Source organism: Pimephales promelas, chromosome 16, assembly GCF_988280905.1.
Source record: "Pimephales promelas chromosome 16, fPimPro1.hap1.1, whole genome shotgun sequence".
Classification (NCBI taxonomy): domain Eukaryota; kingdom Metazoa; phylum Chordata; class Actinopteri; order Cypriniformes; family Leuciscidae; genus Pimephales; species Pimephales promelas.
In genome coordinates, this window is record NC_142784.1 from 32252990 (window position 1) to 32280533 (window position 27544).

At 39.2% G+C, this 27544-nt stretch overlaps 3 protein-coding genes across 8 annotated transcripts in view; 2 read left to right on the forward strand and 1 right to left on the reverse strand.

Annotated features, from left to right (window-relative positions):
• The window catches only part of LOC120470735 (uncharacterized), a 60871-nt gene extending 48014 nt beyond the window's left edge, over positions 1-12857 (forward strand). For 2 of the 6 annotated variants that reach the window (XM_089120694.1, XM_089120692.1), the window contains exons 3-4: positions 5162-5396; positions 11177-12857. In XM_089120694.1, coding sequence (XP_088976820.1) covers positions 11609-12700 — 1092 coding nt within the window. In that variant the 5' untranslated portion in view covers positions 5162-5396; positions 11177-11608 and the 3' untranslated portion in view covers positions 12701-12857. Of the gene's footprint in view, positions 1-1032; positions 2176-2228; positions 3419-4933; positions 4985-5161; positions 5397-8444; positions 9028-11176 lie in introns of those variants that run through there. The other 4 variants (XM_089120693.1, XM_089120696.1, XM_089120695.1 and 1 more) reach the window with 4 other exon arrangements.
• LOC148973411 (uncharacterized) overlaps positions 1-27544 on the reverse strand; it is a 51078-nt gene that overhangs the window by 15973 nt on the left and 7561 nt on the right. The gene's annotated exons all lie outside the window — the stretch shown is intronic.
• Positions 13553-27074, forward strand: LOC120470757 (uncharacterized). Its single transcript, XM_089120725.1, has 3 exons — positions 13553-13857; positions 22763-22920; positions 25424-27074. Exons 1-3 carry the CDS (start codon positions 13841-13843, stop codon positions 26443-26445), a joined length of 1197 nt encoding a protein of 398 aa, XP_088976851.1. The 5' UTR covers positions 13553-13840; the 3' UTR covers positions 26446-27074.

The window sequence follows — 27544 nt, forward strand, 5'->3', positions numbered from 1 at the left end:
TCAAAATAATTGAGTAATGTAAAGGTGTATATATATATATATATAAAGTATAGGCTAAAATAAACTACATGCACCGGCGTAAATGTTTAAATAATAAAAAAATCACTAAAGCGCAAAAGAATTACGAGCATGCAATGTTGTAAATTGGCAACTTAGCAAATCATGAAATAATAGTAAAATAGCCTACAAATAAATTACGTTATTGGTATGTCACGTGTTTTGCATGCAGGTATGATGTCCTATTTATCTGGAGCAGTTTCCATGTTTCTTAAACGGTTCTTATAAGTATTGTGTAACCATGGTAGCCAATTTGTTGTTTCCATAACCCAAAATGGGACTTATTGGTTAGTTTGTATATGACTGTGGTGGTTCATACCAAGATTGTATTGACAAAAACTAGTAATTGAGACGTCATGGTTCGATTACCATAGGGAAAATATGGGTCCCATGGCCAAACTATTCAAAACATCATTTGATGTAAATTGGGAAACTCGTAAGTAATAATCACAATTACAATTGCAAGGGAATTATCGACAATTATGGATTTTAAATTAGAGTAATACATTTAAATGATTATATTAGCAGTTGTCAACAGTGCTGTCGTGGTGAAGGATTTTCCCTTGCAGTACTTTTGAGTGGCTTTAATAGCGTGTTATGTGGTATTATCACCATTTGTTTATTTTGATTTATTTATATTTATTTTTTGCTATATAATTAAGTGTTACGATGTGGTCAGCATGCGCAAGAGTACATTTTCAGTAACTAACCAAAGCTAAACAAGTCCTCTGAACTTCTGAAGTTCAAAACAAGAGGGGTGTAGCCTTATGAAAAAAGAAAGCGATTATTGCAGTTGCTTATCAATATGGTACTGCAATATTGCTGTTATTGCGACAGCTCTATTTGTCAAACATATTTTTGCTATATTAACAAGTGCATGACAGAACAAAAAGTGAAAGTTCTGATCTCTTTGCTTGCTGTTATCAAATAAGGGTTCACTTGAACTGATTCTAACTGTATTTCTGTGTGTTTTAGACCAGGTGAGAGTGAAAGAGGAAAGACAAGAACTGAATGAAGTGAAGGAGGAAAATCGTAACTTTACAATTCAAAGAACAAAAGCCAAAAAGACGCACACCTGCACTCAGTGTGGAAAGAGTTTCTCACGGAAAGGAAACCTTCACATACACATGAGAATTCACACTGGAGAGAAACCGTATACCTGCACTCACTGTGGAAAGAGATTCACTGGTGAATCAGGTCTCATCTATCATCTGCGCATTCATTCTGGAGAAAAACCATTTAACTGTGATCAGTGTGGTAAAGATTTTATTTCATCATCAAATCTTAAAGATCACATGAAAGTTCATTCAACTGAGAAGCCTCATGAGTGTTCTCTCTGTGGAAAGAGTTTTTCAAGGCTGGAGAGTTTTAAACAGCACCAGAAAACACACGATGAAGTGAGAGATCATGTGTGTTGTGACTGTGGGAAGAGCTTTACTAGATCTGAATGTCTGAAACAGCATCAAAGAATTCATACTGGAGAAAAACCTTACAAGTGCTCATACTGTGACAAGAGATTCACTCGGTCTGAATCTCTGAAATCACACAAGCGAATTCACTCTGGAGAGAAGCCGTACGACTGTACTCAGTGTGGGAAGAGTTTCACAGAGAAAGGAAACCTCAAGACACACATGAGAATTCACACTGGAGAGAAACCGTATCCATGCACTCAGTGTGGAAAGAGTTTTTCTCGTTCATCAACTCTCAGGCATCATCTGCGCGTTCATTCAGGAGAAAGGCCATTTAACTGTGATCAGTGTGGTAAATGTTTTATTTCATCGTCAAATCTAAAAGATCACCTAAAAGTTCATTCAGATGAGAGGCCTTATGTGTGTTCTCTCTGTGGAAAGAGTTTTTCTCGGCTGTTCTGTTTTAAACAGCACCGGAAAACACACAATGAAGTGAAAGATCATGCGTGTTGTGACTGTGGGAAGAGCTTTACAACAGCTGACAATCTGAAACGGCACCAAAGAATTCATACTGGAGAAAAACCTTACAAGTGCTCATACTGTGACAAGAGATTCAATCTTTCTGATTCTCTAAAATCACACGAGCGAGTTCACACTGGAGAGAAGCCTTACTACTGTTCTCAGTGTGGGAGGAGTTTCACCAAATCAAGTAGTCTAGGGACTCATATTAAAAAGCATTGTTCTGTGTCATAGTGAGCAAATGTTACCCTTCGAGAGGTCTCGTGTATTCCGTAAGGCTTAGCTAGCCTATAGCGCTATGGTAAAACTCCTTCTCTTGATAATACTGAAACAAATTTTTAGGGCTGGACCAGAATATTAAATTATTCGTTCAGTGGGTTGGTATTCAATTTTGAAAATGTGACATTCGAATAAACGTTTTTTTTGTTTGTTTGTTTGTTTGTTTTTTGCACCTGGCATCCCACTCGAAATGGTTCTCATTCGCGCTTGAATATGTTTTACAGTATACAATCTGGTGAAATATAGGCTAATACTTAACATAAAACTTCGTTATAGCTAATAAATATTTGCTTCTTCTTGGACTACTAAAAGTGTTCCTGCAACGGGAGTATTCTCTGGCGAGCGCAGAACGGAGTTTGTATGGACAGAAGTGCATGCCTGCGCTTGTACATATTTTGGGTTAGGCTGCATTGCTTTGACATTGTGGAAACTAGAGTAATAGAAACGAAATGTATTATCCTTTTTATCCGTTATTATCAATCTAAATTAATCTACTGCCAGACTTTGAGATTTTACTGGGACCTCGTAATAAAAAAAAAACGAAATTGTGATGTGAGGACCTAATATTTATGACGGATAGTATGCAAATTGGGACGCAGCATCAGAGTTAGTCGACTTTAATCATTTCCCATCTCAAGTTAAGTCAATTCAGAGTTCAAGTTTTAACTGAGAGTTGGTTGAACCTCCTTTTCTACTGTGGATTGATTTATGTAAGTTTGCTGCCTGACTTTATGCCTAAACAGATTAAGAGTTGCTTTGTCGTGTTTGCTGGATAATGACCCTGATTTCACGACGATTACATTAAAGATTTCATTACATCAAATATGTTATGATCTTTCTGAAAGAAACTCAGGTTGCCAATAGAAGATTTTATTATTTTAGTTTTAATTTAGTAACATATAAAATCACCTCCCAATGAGTTCACACCTCAATCCAGTAGATGGCGGTAATGCACTTTGTTTGCAAACTGCCAATAAAAAACACCGAAGAAGAAGAAGATCCTCATTGTAAACTTGTTTTGTGTTGCTCTTGTGAACATCTCTGAGCGTTTCTTCCTGTGGTTTTGTCTTCCCGTGGATTACTCTTGGACTGTTATTCTCTTCGTGATTCTTTGCTGTCTGTCCTGGACTGTTTGCTATTGTGGACTGATTTATGTAAGTTTGCTGCCTGACTTTATGTGTTTTCAGATTACGAGTTGCTTTGTCTATGGTTGTGTTTGCTGATAATGATCCCGATATTATGACCAAGAAGCTTCAAATGAATCCTCCCTTTGCTGAAGCGTCGTTACAAGTTTAGTTTTGATTTTATACTATGGAAGTGTTTTAAAGTCAAAATAAGGACATGTATACGTTTTTCTGCCAACACATTGATGTACTTTTGTACTCGTATTACCGCGCGTTAAAAAGAAAATCTCCACACATATCATTTTGGTGGATTGAGTCTGTGGGTTTAGCTTTTATTTTGATGTTAATCTGTTTTTAGGCATATCTGTGACCTGTGTATTAAATTGCAGTTACTGTTAGGGAGGACGGTAATTAATGTGTTTTTTCTCATGCATCCTTCAGCAGAAAGACAGTGAATCTGAATACTGTTCTCGCTGAGGTGCAACAACAACTCCAACTAAACATTGAGCTAAACTGTCTGTGTCTATTCACGAACATGAGGAATTCCTGAGTTCTTTGTATGCAGATTTTAAAATTAAATCCATAGATATGAGACTGTTGATGAGAGAGTGAAGCTAGGAAACAAACAGCAAAATACTGAAACTAAGCCACCTTTGATGAACATTACTTTTACAGCACAAAATCAATATGCTTGAAAAATAACTTGGAACAAAGATTATATGCAGGGAAGTTTTTTTTCTTTTCTTATTATTTTATCCATCAAATATTCATGTACAAACATCAGGTGCATGAAAAAAATACCCAAATCTCTACACACATGCACACAAAAATGGAGCAAATGTTTTTCTTATTTTTTTATTTTTTTTTATCATTCTGAGTGCTTTTGTATAAGAAACAAATTCTGCTGTGGGATCACCCAGGGTCACTGGTGTTGTCCAATGTAAAGATTAAACCAATTTTGTACAGCGTACAAAACTCGTCCAGACAAAATGATCACAACAATATTATCAAACTCTGTAAACAATAAATCATCTCTGATTTCATTTTCAATACAATCAAAAATGGAGACGCAAGACTCAAGACAGAAAGTTGTATTTAAATTAAATGAGAGCGCGTGTGATACATGGATGTGCTGCATTATAATTTGCTGCTATTGGTAACCGTCATTATAAGGAAAGAAATGCCACAGAATACAATCTTGCTTTGAAAAGTGCATAGAGCTGCTTGTTGTATTTGTTGTTTGTGGATTTATTAAATATAAAACTTTTAAAATGTTTTAAGTTGAGCATAAGTTCTTTTTGAAAACTTTCATCTCGTTTTAACAAAACCGTGAAAATAATAATTTTGGTCACTATAATCATGATATGAAAATTTCCCTAATCTTGACTATTAAAAGAGGATGACAAATCTAACCTTTGATGCATCAAAATATAGTATTTGATAAGCAGATCTCACTTGTTTTCTGTTATTAAATCAGGGTTGCATGAATTCACATGTATCCTTCCTGAAATCATTCAAACAACTTAATGTTTTGATATGTTTCAGACCTGATGGAAGTGAAAGAGCGAAGACAAGAACTAAAGTGAAATTTCCAAGGTGATGTGCTGTAGTTATTTCAGCCTGTTGACTACAATAAAACAATTTAATGTGCCAATTTACAGAAGATCTCAGACATCACCATAATGAATGAGGTGAAAACAGGAAACTTTTGGAGACAAAGATGTTTTTCAGCTGCTCAGTTTAACATGATGGCCCTGTACTTTTTAAATGCAGATTGGATAAAAACACAGTGATCACAGTTCACACCTGCAGTGAAGCCCCTCCCACAACAATTCACCAATAAACACTGGGAATATTCCCATCATCCTACAAGAGAAGGACAAACTCCAGGAGTAGCAGCTGAAATCTGTGTGACTGTTAAAGATGGAGTTTATTAAAGAGGAGATTGAAGACATGAGTGATCCAGAACCATCCAGAATAAAACATGAAGATACTGAGGAACAAACAGGTTGGTGTCCATTCTTGATTCTTCATTGTTGATGCTTTGATAGAGATATAAATTAATAAGCAGAATATGGATGATAAATGATAGAGTAATGCATCCAAATGACAATAACCTTGTATATAGCAGTTGTCAAACATACAGGGTAATATTCTGACCCCCTTAAATTGTTAACTCTTTGTTAAATTGCAGCCATTTGCTAAAATCATTTAAGTAAAAACTTTCCCTCATTATTGTACACACAGCACCCCATATTGACAGAAAAACACAGGACCATGTGATATTTCAGTTTTTCTTTTTTTAATAACTGTACAAAAATGTCAACAGTTCTAAGTATTCAGACCCTTTGCTCAGTATTTATCAGAAGCACCCTTTTGATCTAATACAGCCATGAGTCTTTTTGGGAAAGATTCAACAAGTTTTTCACATCTGGATTTGGGTATCCTCTGCCATTCCTCCTTGCAGATCCTCTCCAGTTCTGTTAGGTTGGATGGTGTTGTTGGTGGACAGCCATTTTCAGGTCTCTCCAGAGATGCTCAATTGGGTTAAGCATAGACTGTAAAAATATATAGACAAAGCGTTTGTGACGTCACCCATAGATTCTCTGAAGAACGGGTTTGAGGCTGTTTATGGGGGGTATGGGCAGCGCCATAGTGGAAAATCTTGAGAAATACAAAATGAAAAGTTTCAGAAAGGATACAGAGGTGGAATGATGTGTTGTGTCATTCATGGCCGAGACGTCAAATTCACTCGGCGCAGCCCGTTATCAGCTGTCAATCAAAGTTAACCGCCCTTATTTGTCATACATTTTATATCTAAATATGATCTAAACTAACGAGTTAGAAAAAAAATTCACCCCCCTCACAGTCGTCAGGCACGTGGAACATATTGAAGATTACAATAAAAGTCCATGGGACCAAACTGTAAACATGAATTTATGCTGTGAAAACGGATATATTTAACATGACGTCTATGGATATTTGCTCCCTTTTGGGACCGACCTCTAGCGGATTTGAGATGTATTGCAGTTTTTCACATTTCCGGGTAGGCTTCATCTTTCAGATTAGAATGTGTCCGCTTGGGATCAGCCACGGAGTTGTTGTGAAGCCACTCCTTTGTTATTTTAGCGGTGTGCTTAGGGTCATTGGAAGTAGAGGTCTTCATGGGTCCACCACAACTCCGACGAGTGTCTCGGGCACGGGTCGGGTTCGGTATTAGTGGCCTCGGGGCTCGGGTAACTTAAAATAAATATGCCTTTTCCAAATGGACCCGAGAAGACCCGAATTATTTTAAACAATGTTGGGCATTTAACAAAATTGCAGCATTTAAAACAACTATGACCGTTCTGACTTTTTTTTAATGAGAGAGCGAATCCGCGCTTTTACGTGCAATGGGATAGAGGCCTAAGCATAAGCACGGTTGCGTCCGCATTTATTTACTCAGTTGCTCGCTCCACAAAAACCAACCCGTTTGCAAAGAAGAACTAGTGCGCCATCATGTGGAGGAATGTTTGACTACATGCAAGTATTTGAATCGTCGTTTAGCCAGGCCTGTCAATCAATTTTAAAAATACGCGACACTGTCAGACAAGCATGACGACGATAAAACAGAAATTGCGAATATGTAGAACAGAAACATCCAGGGTCATCCTTATCAACAATGATCACAAGGAAAAAAGACGTGCAGTTAAATTCGTTGATGCAATAACGTTACTATAATTAAGATTTGATTCAGAACGTCCAATTTGACTGCTATTGTAGTTAGGCTATAATGCCCTGTTTTAATCGCATTTTATCTAAACAACTGCAACAACGGGTTAGTAGGCTAAATAACACAATTTTAGTAAAAGTCAATGCCTGGTAGAATTTAAATGCAAATCTGTAGGCTATTTTAAAAACAGCCGTCGGTAAATTTTACCCTGAGGTGGTTCTAATCATCGTGGTCCGGTAAATAATAGTATGCTCTGCCAAATGTTATAGGACTTAAAGGATTACAGTGATGTGTGATTGACATTTTAGCGTGCTCTTGCGCGTCTATGTTAAGCGCATTTTTGAGAAACGCAGGGCTGCAGGCTGTGCACACTGTAAATGCCGTTTACGTTCGGGTCCAGTCGGGTTCTAAAGGAAATGCTTCAGGTCGGGTCGGACTCGGGTCTAATTTTATCGGGTCTGTCTCGGGTCGTTTTTTTTTCTTTTTTTAAAAATAATTTATGCACGTCGGGTTCGGGTAAGTAGCGATTCGGGTCAATTCGGGTCGGGTCCAGTTTTTAGGACCCGAGAAGACCTCTAATTGGAAGGTGAACCTTCGGCCCAGTCTGAGGTCCAGAGCACTCTGGAAAAGGTTTTCGTCCAGGATATCCCTGTACTTGGCGGCATTCATCTTTCCCTCGATGGCAACCAGTCGTCCTGTCCCTGCAGCTGAAAAACACCCCCACAGCATGATGCTGCCACCGCCATGCTTCACTGTTGAGACTGTATTGGACAGGTGATGAGCAGTGCCTGGTTTTCTCCACACATACCGCTTAGAATTAAGGCCAAAAAGTTCTATCTTGGTCTCATCGGACCAGAGGATCTTATTTATCACCATCTTGGAGTCCTTCAGGTGTTTTTTGTTTTGTTTTTTAGCAAACTCCATGCGGGCTTTCATGTGTCTTGCACTGAGGAGAGGCTTCCGTCGGGCCACTCTGCCATAAACCCCCGACTGGTGGATGGCTGCAGTGATGGTTGACTTAAGTTACTACAACTTTCTCACATCTCCCGACTGCATCTCTGGTGATCTGGTGATCCACAGTGATCATTGGGTTCTTCTTTACCTCTCTCACAAAGGCTTTCTCCCCGGATAGCTACGTTTGGCCGGACAGCCAGCTCTAGGAAGGGTTCTGGTCGTCCCAAACGTCTTCCATTTAAGGATTTTGGAGGCCACTGTGCTCTTAGGAACCTTAAGTGCAGCAGAATTTTGTAACCATGGCCAGATCACAATTCTCTGAGTCTCTGAGCTCTTCAGGCAGTTCCTTTGACCTCGTGATTCTCATTTGCTCTGACATGCACTGTGAGCTGTGAGGTCTTATATACCCCTTTTCCACGTGTAGGCGGCGCGGTAAGACGCAGCGGCTGCTCCGGGTCCCAAAATACGGTGCTTTTATGTCTCACAATGTCGTCTGTTCGTCTCCAAATAGTGCAAAATTCCCGCAAACTCATAAAAAACAAATATATGATCGCCAAAACCTTTTGGATATCGCCAACGCGTACAAACACCAACTCTGAGAAGTTACGAGGCTTTTGTCTACTGCTGGAACCGGACCTTGTGACCGCGACCTCGCCTACTGACGCTACCCGCACAAGGCGGCGTCGTAAGCGGTGTGAGAGGGGACGGAAGCGTGGCAAGCGTGGAGGTATACGAGCTAGGCTAAGGGCTAACCCCACAAGACCGGCTCTTCCAACACTCGTGCTCTCAAACGTTCGCTCTTTGGAAAACAAACTGGACTTAATTCAACTCACTCTGTCTACACCGCATGAGGCAAGGGCTTGTTGTGTGTTTGTGTTCACCGAAACATGGCTTAACGTCAACATCCCGAACTCTGGCATCGAGCTGCACGGGCTAACCAGCTACCTAGCAGATAGAGATTCATCACTATCTGGTAAGACCCGCGGTGGTGGCTTGTGTGTGTATATCAACAAAGACTGGTGTAACAATGCTGCAATATTATTAAATTATTGTTCATCGCTGGTGGAGTTTATGGTTGTGAAGTGTCGACCATTCTATCTGCCGCGGGAGTTCACGGCCATTGTTATTGTTGCTGTTTACATTCCCCCATGTGCAAACGCCAAAGACGCGCTTCGTGAACTTCGTGAACGCGTTTACTACCCGGCAATTATATTTTTGTACTTTCTCGTGCACTTTTGTAAATTTGCTTGTCAATGTTTATTTCTGTTATATCTTTGCATGTCTGTATTTATAGCATCGTGGTCCTGTGAGGCACGACATTTCGTCCCACTGTATGTCCTCACATGTAGTGGAATGACAATTAACATAAACCTTGAACCTTCCACCGAAAAAAGAACGGGTTCGGAACTGGTGCTGGTTCAAAGTTGGTTCGGAGTTGGTTCAACTTGCGAACCCGTTCAGAACCTGTTTGTTTTTCCATTGACTAGAGCGCCCAGGGAACGACGTCGTTACGTCACTGTGCACGTCGTTAGAAACGCTTGCAAGTACATTGCTTTGGGATTGAACTCGTCTACCGAGAAAACTTTAAAAACAATTGAAATATGTAAGTCTTTTAATCTTTTCGTTTGATACGTAATCTTTTCTGATAAGTTATGTACCCCTGTCTTGTGTCTTTTTTTCTTTCCATTTATTTGTCCTATCGTGACAGTTTTCTTCTTTGCTTTTGTTTCAAATAAAAATAAAAAAAAAACGCTTGCGTGTTTCTGCAGTTTCTCCTAGCTTTGCGATGGTCAGAAAATATGTTTAGAACACAACTAAACCCGCCCCAGCCCCTGACGTAAACATGACGTGCTAAAAGAACGGTTCTAGTCCAGCAAAGAGTTGGTGCCGCTTTGGAACCAGTTTTCCCGGCCGCGATCCTCTTGCAGGTCCTCTGTTCTAGACTGGCCACTGGCTCAAAACCACGCTTATAGCGGTAAACTTGAGGAACGCCCATCAAAGTACAAATGTGGGGAGGCGTCGCGACAACACGCGACTGTCGTGTCGGACAGGTGGATCTCTACTGCGGCGTTGCGGGCTATCACTTCTCTCTCTCTCTCTCTTTCTCTCTCTATATATATATAAAGTATAAAAGAAACTACATGCAAAGGCATAAATGTTTAAATTATAAAAAAATCACTAAAGCGCAAAAGAATTACGAGCATGCAATGTTGTAAATTGGCAATTTGGCAAGTCATGAAATAATATAAAATACAAATAAATTACGTTATTGGTATGTCACGTGTTTTGCATGCAGGTATGATGCCCACTCTATTTATCTGGAGCAGTTTCCATGTTTCTTAAACGGTTCTTAAGTATTGTGTAACCATGGTAGCCAATTTGTTGTTTCCATAACCCCAAAATGGGACTTATTGGTTAGTTTGTTTATGACTGTGGTGGTTCATACCAAGATTGTATTGACAAAAACTAGTAATTGAGACTGTCTTTTGATCGTCATGGTTTGATGACCATAGGAAAATATGGGTCCCATGGCCAAACTATTCAAAACATCATTTGTTGTAAATTGGGAAAATCGTAATTAATAATCACAATTACAATTTCAAAGGGAATTATCGACAATTATGGATTTTAAATTAGAGTAATACATTTAAATGATTATATTAGCAGTTGTCAACAGTGCTGTCGTGGTGAAGGATTTTCCCTTGCAGTACTTTTGAGTGGCTTTAATAGCGTGTTATGTGGTATTATCACCATTTGTTTATTTTGATTTATTTATATTTATTTTTTGCTATATAATTAAGTGTTACGATGTGGTCAGCATGCACAAGAGTACATTTTCAGTAACTAATGTAACCAAAGCTAAACAAGTCCTCTAAACTTCTGAAGTTCAAAACAAGAGGGGTGTAGCCTTATGAAAAAAGAAAGCGATTATTGCAGTTGCTTATCAATGAATGGTACTGCAATATTGCTGTTATCGCGACAGCTCTATTTGTCAAACATATTTTTGCTATATTAACAAGTGCATGACAGAACAAAAAGTGAAAGTTCTGATCTCTGTTGCTTGCTGTTATCAAATAAGGGTTCACTTGAACTGATTCTAACTGTATTTCTGTGTATTTTAGACCAGGTGAGAGTGAAAGAGGAAAGACAAGAACTGAATGAAGTGAAGGAGGAACATCGTAACTTTCCAATTCAAAGAACAAAAGCCAAAAAGACGCACACCTGCACTCAGTGTGGAAAGAGTTTCACAGAGAAAGGAAACCTTAACAGACACATGAGAATTCACACTGGAGAGAAACCGTATACATGCACTCAGTGTGGAAAGAGATTCACTGGTGAATCAGGTCTCAGTGTTCATCTGCTCATTCACTCTGGAGAAAAACCATTTCACTGTGATCAGTGTGGTAAAGATTTTATTTCATCATCAAATCTAAAATCACACCTGAAAGTTCATTCAGATGAGAAGCCTTATGTGTGTTCTCTCTGTGGAAAGAGTTTTTCATGGCTGATCAGTTTTAAACAGCACCAGAAAACACACAATGGAGTGAGAGATCATGTGTTGTGACTGTGGGAAGAGTTTTACTACACCTGCTGATCTGAAACTGCATCAACGAATTCATACTGGAGAAAAACCTTACAAGTGCTCATATTGTGACAAGAGTTTCACTGTGTCTGGATCCCTGAAAAAACACGAGCGAGTTCACACTGGAGAGAAGCCGTACGACTGTACTCAGTGTGGGAAGAGTTTCACAGAGAAAGGAAACCTCAAGGCACACATGAGAATTCACACTGGAGAGAAACCGTATACATGCACTCAGTGTGGAAAGAGTTTCAGAGATAAAGGAAGCCTTAACACACACATGAGAATTCACATTAGAGAGAAACCGTATACATGCACTCAGTGTGGAAAGAGTTTCAGAGAGAAAGGAAGCCTTAACTCACACATGAGAATTCACACTGGAGAGAAACCGTATACATGCACTCAGTGTGGAAAGAGTTTCACAGTGAAAGGAAGCCTTAACACACACATGAGAAGTCACACTGGAGAGAAACTACATGCATGCACTCAGTGTGGAAAGAGTTTCACAGAGAAAGGAAACCTTAAGATACACATGAGAATTCACACTGGAGAGAAACCGTATACATGCACTCAGTGTGGAAAGAGATTCTCTCGACTATCAACTCTCAATCAGCATCAGCGCATTCACTCTGAAGGAAAGACATTTAACTGTGATCAGAGTGGTAAAGATTGTATTTCATCATTAAAACTAAAAAAACACCTGCAAGTTCATTCAGATGAGAAGCCTCATGTGTGTTCTCTCTGTGGAAAGAGTTTTTCACTACTGAACCATTTTAAACAGCACCAGAAAACACACAATGAAGTGAGAGATTATTTGTGTTGTGACTGTGGGAAGAGCTTTACTACATCTGGTGAATTGAAACAGCATGAAAGAATTCATACTGGAGAAAAACCTTACAAGTGCTCATATTGTGACAAGAGTTTCACTCAGGCTGGAACCCTGAAATCACACGAGCGAGTTCATACTGGAGAGAAGCCGTACGCCTGTACTCAGTGTGGAAAGAATTTCAACCAATCAAGTAATCTAGTGACTCATATTAGAAAGCATTGTTCTGTGTCAAAGTGAGCAAATGTTTTGTTAGATTCACATAAAGTAAATGTGTAGTTAGTTAAAGTCCCCGTGAACCGGAAGTTGCAAACGATTTTTCTCCAGTGCTGTGACGTATTTCCAAGTGAAACGGAATATTGAACAGAGGGCAGGGTTTTACTCCAGCGCTCCTCCTCTCCATAACGGTTTGAGGGGAGTGGTTAAGCGTTTCCCCACCCAAGCTGTGAAACGTACGTCATCAGAAAAAGAAACCGTTTCAGACCGGAAGTAACTTTTCAGATTTTGATTAAAGATTACCAAGGTAAAACATTTTTTAAATATATTTTTACTTGCACGGATTAATTGTTCACCACAAGACTAGTAATATGCGCTAACAAAGTAAATAGGTTCAATTTTGATTTCACGGGGACTTTAACTAAACGAGTGTTGCTGTGAATGCCACAAGATGTTTTATGTTGGAGAACAAGAATATTATTTTGATGGAGTACTTGCTCAAAGAAATACCAAAATGAAAAGTGACTGGAAAGAACTGTAAAAAAAAACCCAATAACAATCGGTTATATGTTAATAAATGGAAACAACTGACCCTTCGCAGGGAGCTTGATTGACAGGTGATCTGACCAATCATACTTCGCCATGCGCCATTTTGTCCAACAAACAAAGCAGTCCGGAGAGTTAGATTAACATGGGAGGATTTTAACAGATTGTACTGTCGCCTTTCCGTGGTTAAAACGACACTTCTTCTCGTGTTCATTCATGTTTATATGATGCTAAAAAGAAATTAGAAGGAAGAGATAATCGGTTCACGAGCAGCTTTAACTGATGCTCTACACGGCGATCTGTCACAACACATTAAAGAGCCACTAAAAAAAAGAACCTCCTCTAGGGCTGGGCGTTATCACGATATTGTATATCAACAATATCTTGACATATATTGACAATACAATATTATACGTATATCTTGCAAGTATCGTGATTTTGATTATAACAGTCTGTTTACAGTCGATAATCTGAGCTAAACACACACCCAAAGCGAGCACAGAAAGCCGCTTCTCATTTAGTGTTCTTATTATGTGTATTTTTTATGTTGAGTTAACGTTAGAGATGACTAGATCTCGACTAAAAAGAAATGCATAGAGGATTCAGAGGAAGAAGGAGATGCAAGGATTAGACAGGTGAGTAAATGTACATAAAACAAGGATATATCTGTTTCCTCACAACACATGCAACTGTCAATAATATCACGTACAAACAATGCGAGATATGCCTATATGACGTGACCGATCAATCATTTTGCATATTGATTCACCTCAAAAACTATCAAGTAATCATTATGCTGATGGAAATTCAGCAGCTATATACTAGCTATATGAGCTATACTAGGTCCGGTCACAGAGGGGCAATCGAGACGTTTTGGCTTCACTTTTGAGGGCTTGTGCGGCACGCTTGGTTTGAACACGTATTACAACACGACATTAACCATAAACACGTAAAACTGAGCAGCATTAACCCAACAAATCATTTGACAAATAGCTGTAACAGAATAATATATCATAACATTCCTCGTTCTTTGCAGTTAATTCATTATGGTGACACAACATATTGTGATCAGACTAACTGGTAATGCAAAAACGAATAAATTACCACATCCGTGTTCATGATTCATTAATTCCATAACATCTCTGGATGATGAAAACAACATCTCCCATGGATCCACTCTCTTTCATAGCGAGTGGCCAATACCAGGGCCAAGCACAAAGAAGCCAACAAGACATGCCAACATGTGTCAGACCAACTGCAGCAATGAGCAATTGAAGATATTTAAAGATGAATTTAGGCAAAATGATTGAAAAATCACACATTAACTAAAAATGTGATTAAATGGATTATCACTTTCGACCAATAGGTGGCGTAGTTACAAAATCGATGTGATGTGGTCAGAGTTTGGTGACGATGAAAAAACCTTCAGACCAGTGGCATTTAAAATACACAGATTTATTAGTTAAGAGTTAAGAGTTTTATTACGTTAAGAGTATTGTTCAAATTTTTTTTTATAACTTTGACCAAAAGGTGGTGCTGTCTTGAAATCTTTTGAGTACCTTCAGGGGATGGTGCTGATTGCACAAATGTAGTTTTGTAATGTTACACCAATGCATTCGTTCAGTTATGCATTTGTTATGTTCTATTATAGCACTACCAAGAGGCTCAGTCACACAATTTTTTAAACGTGTCTTCAGAGTGAGCCCATACATTTGTGTGCCAATTTTGGTGGAAATATCTCAATTCCTTTTGGAGTTATAGACATTTGTGAAAAAAACATTAAAAATTACTGACACGTGACTGTGATTGAGTTTTACTTACCTTACTATCAATATTTTTGCATTTGGGCATTGGTGTTTAGCCAGCGACCTGTTTCCAATTTTCTGATGGTCGTTTCATCTCGATTGGACTAGCGGTTTCGAAGATATCGCCAAATGTTTTTGTTTTTTTTTTGCGCTAATTCGCAACGCTACACAAAGCGTAATACGAAACCCAGCTTATGTGGTATCACTGGACTCGGCAAGGATTCTGGAACTCAAGGAGATGACCCCCGTGGAAATAAGTTAACCACAGCCAGAGTTATAAGCATTTGAAAATTTAATTTTACCACTAGGTGGCGCTGTTTCGAAACTTCTCAGGCTCCTTCAGGGCATCGTACTGATGACCCAAGTTCCGTAACAATTCGTTCATGCATTCAAAAAAACGTTTTAAAAAAGTACAGCATTTTAACTGCATTTTATAATTCAAAATGGCCAACAGGCAAAATACGACATGAAGCCCTGAATCTAACAAGACCAATTTTATGATTTTTGGACAAACTGTGCAGAAGTTATGAGCAAAAATGGCCATTTTTCATATCTCCGGACCAGTAGGTGGCGCTGCGCTGAAACGCAGCATGTAGCCTCAGGTCATGCTTGTGATGACATGGACCAAGTTTGGTCTAAATACGATAAAGCGTTGCGGAGATACAGCCTTATGTCTGCTTTTGCAAGCATTATGTAAAATTAATTTGCATGGTATTCGAGAACGACTTGCAGCGTTTTTTATTTTAATTCCATACATTTTGTTCGGCACGGTCTAGAGATGATCTGACTCAATTTTGGTGAGAATCGCAGCAACGGCCTAGGAGGAGTTTGATAAAGTAGCTTTTTCGCATAATTAAAAATGGCGCACAAATTGTCATGTCGGAAATGACGTCATTGGGTTCAGTCGAATTGGCTTGAGCCAAGGAATAAGATGAGAAAGGAATTGTGATTCCAGCCATTATGGTTCGAAAGTTATTAGCATAAACATGAGTGAAATTTTGGACAGTTGGTGGTGCTAGAGGGATTGAGTTGGAGACTCCAAATTTGCTATGAAGACTTTTCAGACTGTCCTCTATTAGTGTACCAAATTTCATAACTTTCCCGCAAGCAGTTCTATGGGCTGCCATAGACTCCCAGAGCGGAAGAATAATAATAAGAAGAACGGGAACGGATACAATAGGTGCCTCCGCACCATTCGGTGCTTTGCCCCTAATGACCATTTCCACGACAATGTCTGATTCTTGAGATCCAAATAAAGCAAATGTATGGTGTAATAAACTTTAATATGTGACATTATTTTTGTGGAAGATTTTTTTTTTTTTTAACTTGTAACTTTCTGAATTGTCATTTAGCCAGGGGCATCACTGGTATTTTCATTTTAGATCATTTTTTTTTTTTATCAAATATGTTATGATCTTTATGAAAGAAACTCAGGTTGCAAATAGAAGATTTTATTATTTTAGTTTTAATTTAGTAACATATAAAATCACCTCCCAATGAGTTCACACCTCAATCCAGAAGATGGCGGTAATGCACTTTGTTTGCAAACTGCCAATAAAAAAAACACAGATGATGAAGAAGATCCTCATTGTGAAGTTTTGTGTTGCTCTTGTGAACATCTCTGAGCGTTTCTTCATGTGGTTTTGTCTTCCCGTGGATTACTCTTGGACTGTTATTCTCTTCGTGATTCGTTGCTGCCTGTCCTGGACTGTTGGCTATTGTGGACTGATTTATGTAAGTTTGCTGCCTGACTTTATGCCTGTTTTCAGATTACGAGTTGCTTTGTCTACGGTTATTTTTGCTGATAATGATCCTGATATTACGACCAAGAAGCTTCAAATGAATCCTCCCTTTGCTGAAGCGTCGTTAAGGAAAGTTTTGATTTTATACTATGGAAGTGCTTTAAAATCAGAAAAGGTCAGAATAATTTTATGCCAACAGTTTGATGTATTTTTGTAGTCGTATCACCGCACTTTAAAAAGAAAATCTCCACACATATCATTTTGGTGGATTGAGTCTGTGGGTTTAGCTTTTATTTTGATGTTAATTAATGTTTAGGCATATCTGTGACCCGTGTATTAGATTGCAGTTACTGAGGTGAGTCAAGCCCAACCTTCTTGGTAAGTATCATTTCAGGAGACGATGTCAGTGACTCTGGGTCAGTGGAGACTGGAACGAGAGGTCTGGCATTTATTATAATCGAGGTCACTGTGTTTCCTGACTTTAATGGCACTTCAGCACAGTTTGCAGTGCAGGCTGCACTATTAATATTACGTTTGTCTCGAAACGCATATTTGAAAGTGAGTTGACAGTAAATCTGCATCCTAACTCAAGCTTATTCTACTATGTTAAATTTCTGATCAACATTTTCTGTAAAAAATAAATAAATAAATAACTACTTATTCGGTAGAATGTAATATTCTAAGTTTTATTAAAATGAACCAATGGTCATCCAGTATCATGCATTTAGATCATAAAGCCAGCCTTCATATTCAAGAGAGAAAAAAAATGTTGTGGGCGCAGTTCGGGCTGTCATCCACATCCAGGCACCTCACTATCATGGCAAAATATAACTTTATGGTTTTTAAGGTATTTGTTTGAAAAAAGTAGCCTAAATACTGTAATTATATTCCATTAGTAATTTAAAACAATGTCTACATCAATATAGTACAATTTAATATGTACACTACCGGTCAAAAGTTTTAGATAGGTAAGATTTTTTTTTATGTTTTTAAAAGAAGTCTCTTCTGCTCACCAAGGCTGCAATTATTTGATCAAAAAAAAAAAAAAAAACAGTAATATTGTGAAATATTATTACAATTTAAAACAGCGGTTGTCTATGTGAATATAAAGTGAAGTGTAATTTCAGTGTTCCCGCTTGGTACCCGGTATTAAAAGGGCAACGGGGCTGAATATCAACCATTTCTATATATAATAAAAATATTAAACAATTTGTCTGTGATGCAATTTTGCTATTCGCAGTCCAGAAGAGAGAGCGATCTCTCACCCGGAGCCACAGCGCGGACAACACGACAGCCCTGCTTAATGAGTGACAATGAGGACAAAACGTGGTTACACTTTAGATCTGGGATATAATTCTAATTGTATTTTAGATTTCCGCTTTCAAAGATTATAAAAAGAAGATATTTGAGATGAAACCATTAGTCTAACGCAACCCTCCCTTCACAGCGTTGCGCTGTCATTTCTTCCTAAAACCCAAACGTACCGTCAGAATCAGCACGATCGGTGATTGTTGTAAAATGCAGTCTGTACTGTTGCTAAACTGCGGACGCGTTCAATCATTAAAAGAGCTATTAAAAGCACAAAAGTCTGCGCAAGAGACGTTGTTCACGACGCGCGCTCCGAAATGCACTAAAACGAGCAGGGGCGGCTCGCCCATAGAGGGCGCTGGGGCGCCGCCCTCCCTCCGACCTGTCTGTCTGTTTTTTTAATATATATTATAATTTATCATTTTGAAAAATAATCTGTGTTAATTATATGCTAATAATGGTTTTACTTTGAAAAGTGTTTTGAACTCACCAGAATGATATTTGCATTCACTTTCGTTACTTTTATCATGTTGGTGTAGTAGTATAGCCAATAGGCTGTCTTCTCAGGGCGCCAGTTCGCTCAGCCCCACAGTGCTGGAATTTAAGCCAATAGTTCCCCGGTTGCTATGCAAAAAAGTTTATATTTCGCCAATCAGCGCCGTCAAATTTTATGGTTTGGGGGCGCTGAAAAAATCTCCCACAGTATCAGATTAGGGGAGTGCACCGTGCACGCGCACCACGGGACATTTTTTTTTTTTACCTCAGATGAGAGCAGAATGGCAGCGCCAGTGACGTCGAGTGGAAATAATGTAAAGTTAGTCGTGGGCAGGGGCGGCTCGCCCATAGAGGGCGCTGGGGCGCCGCCCTCCCTCCGACCTGTCTGTCTGTTTTTTTAATATATATTATAATTTATCATTTTGAAAAATAATCTTTGTTAATTATATGCTAATAATGGTTTTACTTTGAAAAGTGTTTTGAACTCACCAGAATGATATTTGCATTCACTTTCGTTACTTTTATCATGTTGGTGTAGTAGTATAGCCAATAGGCTGTCTTCTCAGGGCGCCAGTTCGCTCAGCCCCACAGTGCTGGAATTTAAGCCAATGGTTCCCCGGTTGCTATGCAAAAAAGTTTATATTTCGCCAATCAGCGCCGTCAAATTTTATGGTTTGGGGGTGCTGAAAATATCGCCCACAGTATCAGATTAGGGGAGTGCACCGTGCACGCGCACCACGGGACATTTTTTTACCTCAGATGAGAGAAGAATGGCAGCGCCAGTGACGTCGAGTGGAAATAATGTAAAGTTAGTCGCTCTGTCACTCACTCACTCACTCACTCACTCACTCACTCACTCACACACACATAAACACTGTTTCACACACATTTGATATTACAATAGTTATAGGAATATTAATACCTGTGTGTTTGCTTTGTTTTTGATGTTTTTAAGTTCTGAGCTAGATTACTGTTTCATACTAGTTAAAATCAACTTTCTTCTCATACTTGGGTGTTACAATCAAGAATGTTGTCCCACCCTCTCTTTCAGAGCCTTTTCTCTCTCTCTTTCTCTAGTATCAACACATTGTTATCCATTATCCAATTGTCAATTTGTCAAAAATATGTAGTCTACAGCTGGGGATTGATTAAACTAGATTGTTGTATTACCTATTTTTTTTTGTATTACCTATATTATAATTTATCAATATTATGCGTTTGCACTTTTTCTGTCAGCACACAGAGCATAATAAACATGCAACTTGTTCATTATCATTAACTGTCAAACTGTTATTATTATTATTGAATTATTTGACCATTGGTATTGACTGGTTTAAGTTATTTTATTGGTATAGGTAAGGGCATGGCCTAAGGCCTAAAATGCACCAGAATGCAGGAAATCACATCTACTAAATTCAAAATTTTCTGGGGGGAACCCCCAGACCCCCCTCTTATTCAGCCCCCCCTACAATAATTTTCACCAGCCGCCACTGGTCGTGGGAATTGATCTGTCTGTCTCTGTCACTCACTCACACACACATAAACACTGTTTCACACACGTTTGATATTAAAATAGTTATAGGAATATTAATACCTGTGTGTTTGCTTTGTTTTTTGATGTTTTTAAGTTCTGAGCTAGATTACTGTGTTTTATACTAGTTAAAATCAACTTTCTTCTCATACTTGGGTGTTACCCTCAAGAATGTTGTCCCACCCTCTCTTTCAGAGCCTTTTCTCTCTCTCTTTCTCTAGTATCAACACATTGTTATCCATTATCCAATTGTCAATTTGTCAAAAATATGTGGTCTACAGCTGGGGATTGATTAAACTAGATTGTTGTATTACCTATTATTTTTTGTATTACCTATATTATAATTTATCAATATTATGCGTTTGCACTTTTTCTGTCAGCACACAGAGCATAATAAACATGCAACTTGTTCATTATCATTAACTGTCAAACTGTTATTATTATTATTGTATTATTTGACCATTGGTATTGACTGGTTTAAGTTATTTTATTGGTATAGGTAAGGGCATGGCCTAAGGCCTAAAATGCACCAGAATGCAGGAAATCACATCTACTAAATTCAAAATTTTCTGGGGGGGGGACCCCCAGACCCCCCCTCCTATTCAGCCCCCCCTACAATATTTTTCACCAGCCGCCACTGAAAACGAGACAAGAAAAGTAGGCTATCGCCTCATTTTGGGCTTCATGTGCGCATCTAAACCATCAAATATACATAAAATATAAAATGACCTGCTCTGAGATTCATTTAAACACAGTTTATGTCTTAATTGTACGTAAATAGTTGGGAGAAAATGATGGTGCATCAGTCATCTATTACAGTAGAGTTCTGCATTCGGTCTTAAAGGGGCAGTAGTCTAATAAACGTGACTATTGAGCCAATGCGAATCAAACAACAAAAGGCAGATAAAATCACTCACAGCTCTTGAATGAAAAACTTAAACTTCAATAAGCATTAATCTAACTATGATAAACTATGCAGTGTCATTTTACATTTGATTACTAGCTAAATTAAATTTCTTTTCAGAGAGAGCGACAGACTTAACTGAAAAGTAGCTATTTTTAGACCTTCCTGAAATTAAAGCACTGTGTATATAGGCTAATTTGTATCTTTGTTTAATTGTATTCTTTGTTTGACCATGTGTTTGTACTTGTTTTTGCTTATCTCATGTATATATGCATAACAAATAGATATATTATACATTTTGTGACTAGCCTAAAATGTAACTGGTCATATTTTGCATTAACACCTAGCGGTGGATGCACAGTTTGAAGACCCAGTCAGTGATGTCACAATATGCATTTTTTTTTTAAATTCACGATCACCATCTCCAAAATTGTATACCCTTTTTTTTTTACACTGAATCTTGAAAAAAAAAAAATATATAGACCTACCTACCGACCCTTTTTTTTTTTAAAAAAAATTGCTGTTACTGCAAACCAAAATATTTTTAAGGATGGCCTAATTGGCATCTTTTTTCAAACGACCCGACCAACCGCGACCCGAATATCATTAAAAACATTTTTGGATGACCCGTAACGGATCATCAACTCATTTCGGATCAACCCGCGCATCACTGGTGTGTATCCTATCTTCCATCGCGCGGCTCGCGGCTATAATCGCGCAGTTTTTAATGACGCATGACTCGCATTTACTGGGGAATATCCGATTTGTCTGCTTACATGGCACTCGCGAATGCACGTATCTGATTCATATCCGATTTATTACCACATGAATGAGGCCTGAATCCGATCTGAGAAAATCAGAATCCATGCGTTTTTTTTCCTGCTTACACGTTCACCGGTCATATCCGATCTGTGCCACATGAGACAGCCCATTCTCACCCCCAAGGCGTCACCTAACTGACGCCATGGGAAGCATTTGGACATGCTTCAATATCTGACGCTTTAGGCGCCCTTTAGCGTCAGTTAGATGACGCCCTAGGATCGCGTGTACCCTACCCCCACCCCACACCTAAACCTAACCGCGTCCTCTAACTGACGCTTTCCTTTAGCGTCAGTTAGATCAGTGTTTCCCAACCCTGTTCCTGGCGGCACACCAACACTGCGTGTATTCTTTGTAACCCTTATCAAACACACCTGACTCAACCCATCAGCTCATAATCAGGTGGGTTAATGAGCTGATGAGTTGAATCGGGTGTGTTTGATTAGGGAGACAAAGAAAACACGCAGTGTTGGTGTGCCGCCAGGAACAGGGTTGGGAAACACTGAGTTAGATGACGCCGTAGGATCGCGTCATGTAAGTGACGCTAAAGGGCACCTAAAACGTCAAATATTGAAGCATGGTCAAAGGTGACGCCTTGGGGTGAGAATGCGTTGCATGAGAGGAAAAAAATCGGATTTGGGTCACTTGAACCATGCAGTGTAAACGAGGCCTTTATGTTTTAAAACGTTTCAGACCTTATGGAAGTGAAAGAGCGAAGACAAGAACTGAAGTGAAATTTCAAAGGTGATGTGCTGTAGTTTGTTTCAGCCTAGCTGTTGACTACAATTAAACCATTTAATGTGCCAATTTACAGAAGATCTCAGACCATAATGATCATCACCATAATGAATGAGCTGAAAACAGGGAACTTTTGGAGACAAAGAGGTTTTTCATCTGCTCAGTTTAACATGATGGCCCTGTACTTTTTAAACGCAGATTGGATAAAAACACAGTGATCACAGTTCACACCTGCAGTGAAGCCCCTCCCACAACAATTCACTCCATTCAAAAGATGGAGTTTATTAAAGAGGAGACTGAAGACACGAGTGATCCAGAACCATCCATAAAACATGAAGATACTGAGGAACAAACAGGTTGGTGTTCATTCTTGATTCTTCATTGTTGATGCTTTGATATGTGAATTTATAAGCAGAATATGGATGATAAATGATAGTTATGCATCCAAATGACAATAACCTTGTCTATAGCAGTTGTCAAACATATTTGTACTATATTAACAAATGAATGACAGAACAAAAAGTAAAAGATCTGATCTCTGTTCTGCCCTACAAAAGCAAAAGACCATGTCTCGCTAGAGTATAGAACTGAGAAAAATGACTTTAAAGAGTATCTTCAAGTGGTACAGAGAGGCTTAAGACTTGCTAAACACGCGTTCAAAACTATCACGATAAAACAGATCCTCGCGCACATTCGACCCGGAGACTGGTTTATAGCGGTGGATATGAAAGACGCACTTTCACAGGCGTTTGTTTACCGAGATTCGTGTTTGAATGCATCACCCTCAGTTCATGAAAAGTAGCCTACTACGCAGTGCTTTACCCCTTAGGACTCAGTAGGGAGGGGACGTGTTCTGGACTACCTAGACAACTAATGCATTTATAGCACAACCTTCTGTGTTCTGTGTCTTTTCAGTGTGCGTTGGTGTGCACTTCGCTCGTCCCACGGATTTATTCCGGGCGCTGTGTTTTGTGTGCATGCTTTTAACAGCTGTTCTGATGTTGTATGCACCAGCACTTCTTGCTTCATTAGGCTATGTTGTGTATGCACCAGTATAAACTTGTTATCCCTGTGATATATTAGTCCCGCGTCGGCTCGACCATGTTCAGGGCGAAGCTGAAGGCACCGGCGAAGTTTTGGCGCTCTGCCAGCTAGATGCATGATTGTTTCAACTAGGTCCGGTAGCCTGTTGACCTGTTAGGGCATGTTTAACATTTTTCTGTCAACTCTATATCCAACACTATCTCACGACCAATTCGTACGAATTCGACGCGTGATTAAAAAGTGTCTAATTCGTACTAATTCGTACGACCTCACTCGTACTAATTCGTACGATTTGTCTAAACCCACGTGATGGTTAAGTTTAGGGGCGGGGTAAGGGGTAGGTCATTCGTATGAATTCATACGAATTGGCCAATTCGTAAAATATGTACGATTTAGCAAAATCGTATTAATTCGTACGAGTGAGGTCGTATGAATTGTTACGAATTAGCCACTTTTTAATCATTCGTCGAATTCGTACGACTTGGTCGTGAGATCGCTATATCTGCATATATCCTTTGCGATCGATATCGCACGTTTGTCGATGGAGTGGCTTAATACTAAATGTTCTGACCTCGTTAGTGCAGGGCAAAGCTCTGAGGACAGCAGAAGTTACAGGGATGGATGGTAGCTGTACAAAGTAAACAGGCTATATCGTAACTTCAATTTTAATGGCGAGTAAAACAAAGGCAGAACACAGTATTATCTAATAGGCATTACTTGATAGAACGCCAACAACTTCATATTGACGCGCGGCTAAACAAAGGCAGAGTGCCGTAACTCATGAGCGTTCCATTACTGATGTTATGGTGTTCTGCCTTGGTTTCTCATGGACTTTTGGAAGTTACGGTTAATGCCGAGTTCAGACTGCATGATTTGCTTTTCACACCGCTGTTCTTTTCACACTGCATGACTATCTTGGCCAGCATTCAGTCACTGTGTTCACACTGGACGATTGATCGGTGACAGAAGGTTTCACACTGCATGACTTTACAATAGGAAAAATCGCCGACTGACTCTGTCTAGCACGCTGCGCGCAAACTACGTTTCACAACAAACACACGTGAGATGTGAAAATGAAACAACGCGACACCACACGTGCACGACCGGAGTTCTCACGTGAGACTTTTTTTTTTTCGAACCGGTTGTGGTACAGCTGGTGAAACGTCAAACAGACACGAGTGCTCCTGCCAAATTTCTACTAATTTTTCTTCCATTTATTGTGTCCAAATAGACCGAAAGAAGCTTTTTTCTGAAACAATGCCATATCATGTTGATATGTGATCTATAACTCCTCCCCGAACTCCCTGCTGCTCTGTATCTTGCTCTCTCACTGGCTGCCGGTGATCGCTGATGTAGTTTTCAGTCAAAACACTTTTCACACAGCAGGATTTTGAATCGCCGACAGGTACAGATATTTAGCATGCCAAATATCTCACGGGCGTCGGTGATTCTCTCAGTTCGCGTCTTTGCTCATTCACACTGCATGATTGTCACTCGCGTGAACGAGCGTCGATTTGCCTGTGAGTTCGGGCATTTGTCGGCGATTTCTCAAAACCTTTCGGCGAGGCAAAATCGTGGCTAAAATCATGCAGTCTGAACTCGGCATAAGACAACCCATTATTTTCTCGAAAAAACAACGGAATTGACTCAATATACTTATCCACATGATAAAGGAGGTCTTGAATATGCCAAAAATATTCAACGCATTTTCGACCAAAAACAAAGTTACGGTCTTTTGCCTTTGCACGGCATGTGTTGCTTTCTGTTAATAAATGAGGGTTCAATTGATTCTAACTGTATTTCTGTGTGTTTTAGACCAGGTGAGAGTGAAAGAACAAAGACAAGAACTGAATGAAGTGGAGGAGGAACATCGTAACTTTACAATTCAAAGAACAAAAGCCAAAAAGACGCACACCTGCACTCAGTGTGGAAAGAGATTCACAGAGAAAGGACACCTTCACATGCACATGAGAATTCACACTGGAGAGAAACCGTTTACATGCACTCAGTGTGGAAAGAGATTCTCACAGAAAGGCGACCTTAACAGACATATGAGAATTCACACTGGAGAGAAACCGTATACATGCACTCAGTGTGGAAAGAGTTGCACACGGAAAGTACACCTTGACACACACATGAGAATTCACATTAGAGATAAACCGTATACATGCACTCAGTGTGGAAAGAGTTTCAGAGAGAAAGGAAGCCTTAACACACACATGAGAAGTCACACTGGAGAGAAACCACATACATGCACTCAGTGTGGAAAGAGTTTCAGAGCGAAAGGAAGCCTTAACACACACATGAGAAGTCACACTGGAGAGAAACCACATACATGCACTCAGTGTGGAAAGAGTTTCACAGAGAAAGGAAGCCTTAAATTACACATGAGAATTCATACTGGAGAGAAACCGTATCCATGCACTCAGTGTGGAAAGAGATTCTCTCGACTATCAATTCTCAATCATCATCTGCTCATTCACTCTGGAGAAAAGCCATTTAACTGTGATCAGTGTGGTAAAGATTTTATTTCATCATCACAACTAAAACAACACCTGAAAGTTCATTCAGATGAGAAGCCTTATGTGTGTTCTCTCTGTGGAAAGAGTTTTTCACGTCTTGACAGTTTTAAACTGCACCAGAAAACACACAATGAAGTGAGAGATTATATGTGCTTTGACTGTGGGAAGAGCTTTACTAGAGCTGAGCATTTGGAACTGCATGAACGAACTCATACTGGAGAAAAACCTTACAAGTGCTCATATTGTGACAAGAGTTTCACTCAGGGTGGAAACCTGAAAGTACACGAGAGAGTTCACACTGGAGAAAAGTCGTAGGACTGTACTCAGTGTGGAAAGAGTTTCAAACATTCAAGTAGTCTAGTGTATCATATTAGAAAGCATTGTTCTGTGTCAAAGAGCAATTTTTTTTGTTAGATTCACATAAAGTAAATGTGTAGTTAGTTAACTAATAAACGAGTGTTGCTGTGAATGCCACAAGATCTGTGTGTTTTTTGTTGGAGAACAAGATTATTGAAGATTGTTTTGATTGAGCGCTTGCTCAAAGAAATACCAAAATGAAAAGCGACTGGAAAGAAATGCAGAAAAACAATAACAATCGGTTATATGTTAATAAATGACAGGTGATCTGACCAATCATACTTCGCCATGCGCCATTTTGTCCAACAAAGCAGTCCGGAGAGTTAGTAGATTAACATCGGAGGATTTGAACTTAAAAAAACATAGAATGTACTGTCGCCTTTCCACAGTTAAAACGACATTCATTCTTGTGTTCATTCATATTTATTTTATGCTACAGTGAGTAGACAACCAGAATGCGGCTTTTAAAATTTGGGATGTATTTGCTGCCTTTCGACGCTAGGAGGCGCTACAATCAGCGAATTTGAAAAGTGTCCGTCTTTTGTGTAATCTACAGCCAAGCCGCGGCTCATTCAGGGGTGCGTTTCCCGAAAGCATCGTTAGCCAACTATGGTCGCAAGTTCCGTCGTTATCAGCATAGTTCAATGAGTCGGTGTTTCCCGAAACCATCGTTCCAACGAACATTCGCAAACAGCATCGCAAAATTGTGTGGTTTGAACGACAGCTCTCGACCTGTGGTTAGAGGCATCGTTTTTATATTGCAACACATTTGGAGGTAATAAATCCTTATCTTGAGCAAAATAAGCAAGCTGACATTCAGTACAACCGGTGCCTTTTATTTAGAATACATACAAATGTAATTTACGCCTTTTAGTTTCTCAAAAGATTTGAAGTAGGCTAAACAAGACCTGCCATAGAACAGTGGAACACTGTCAAGCATGTTTTAAAATATTTAAAAGGGACCAAAGACAAAGAATTGTGTTACAAAAAGGGTGAAAATGATAACTTGATTCATGCATATTGTGATGCGAATTGGGAAACTGATCTAACCGATAGA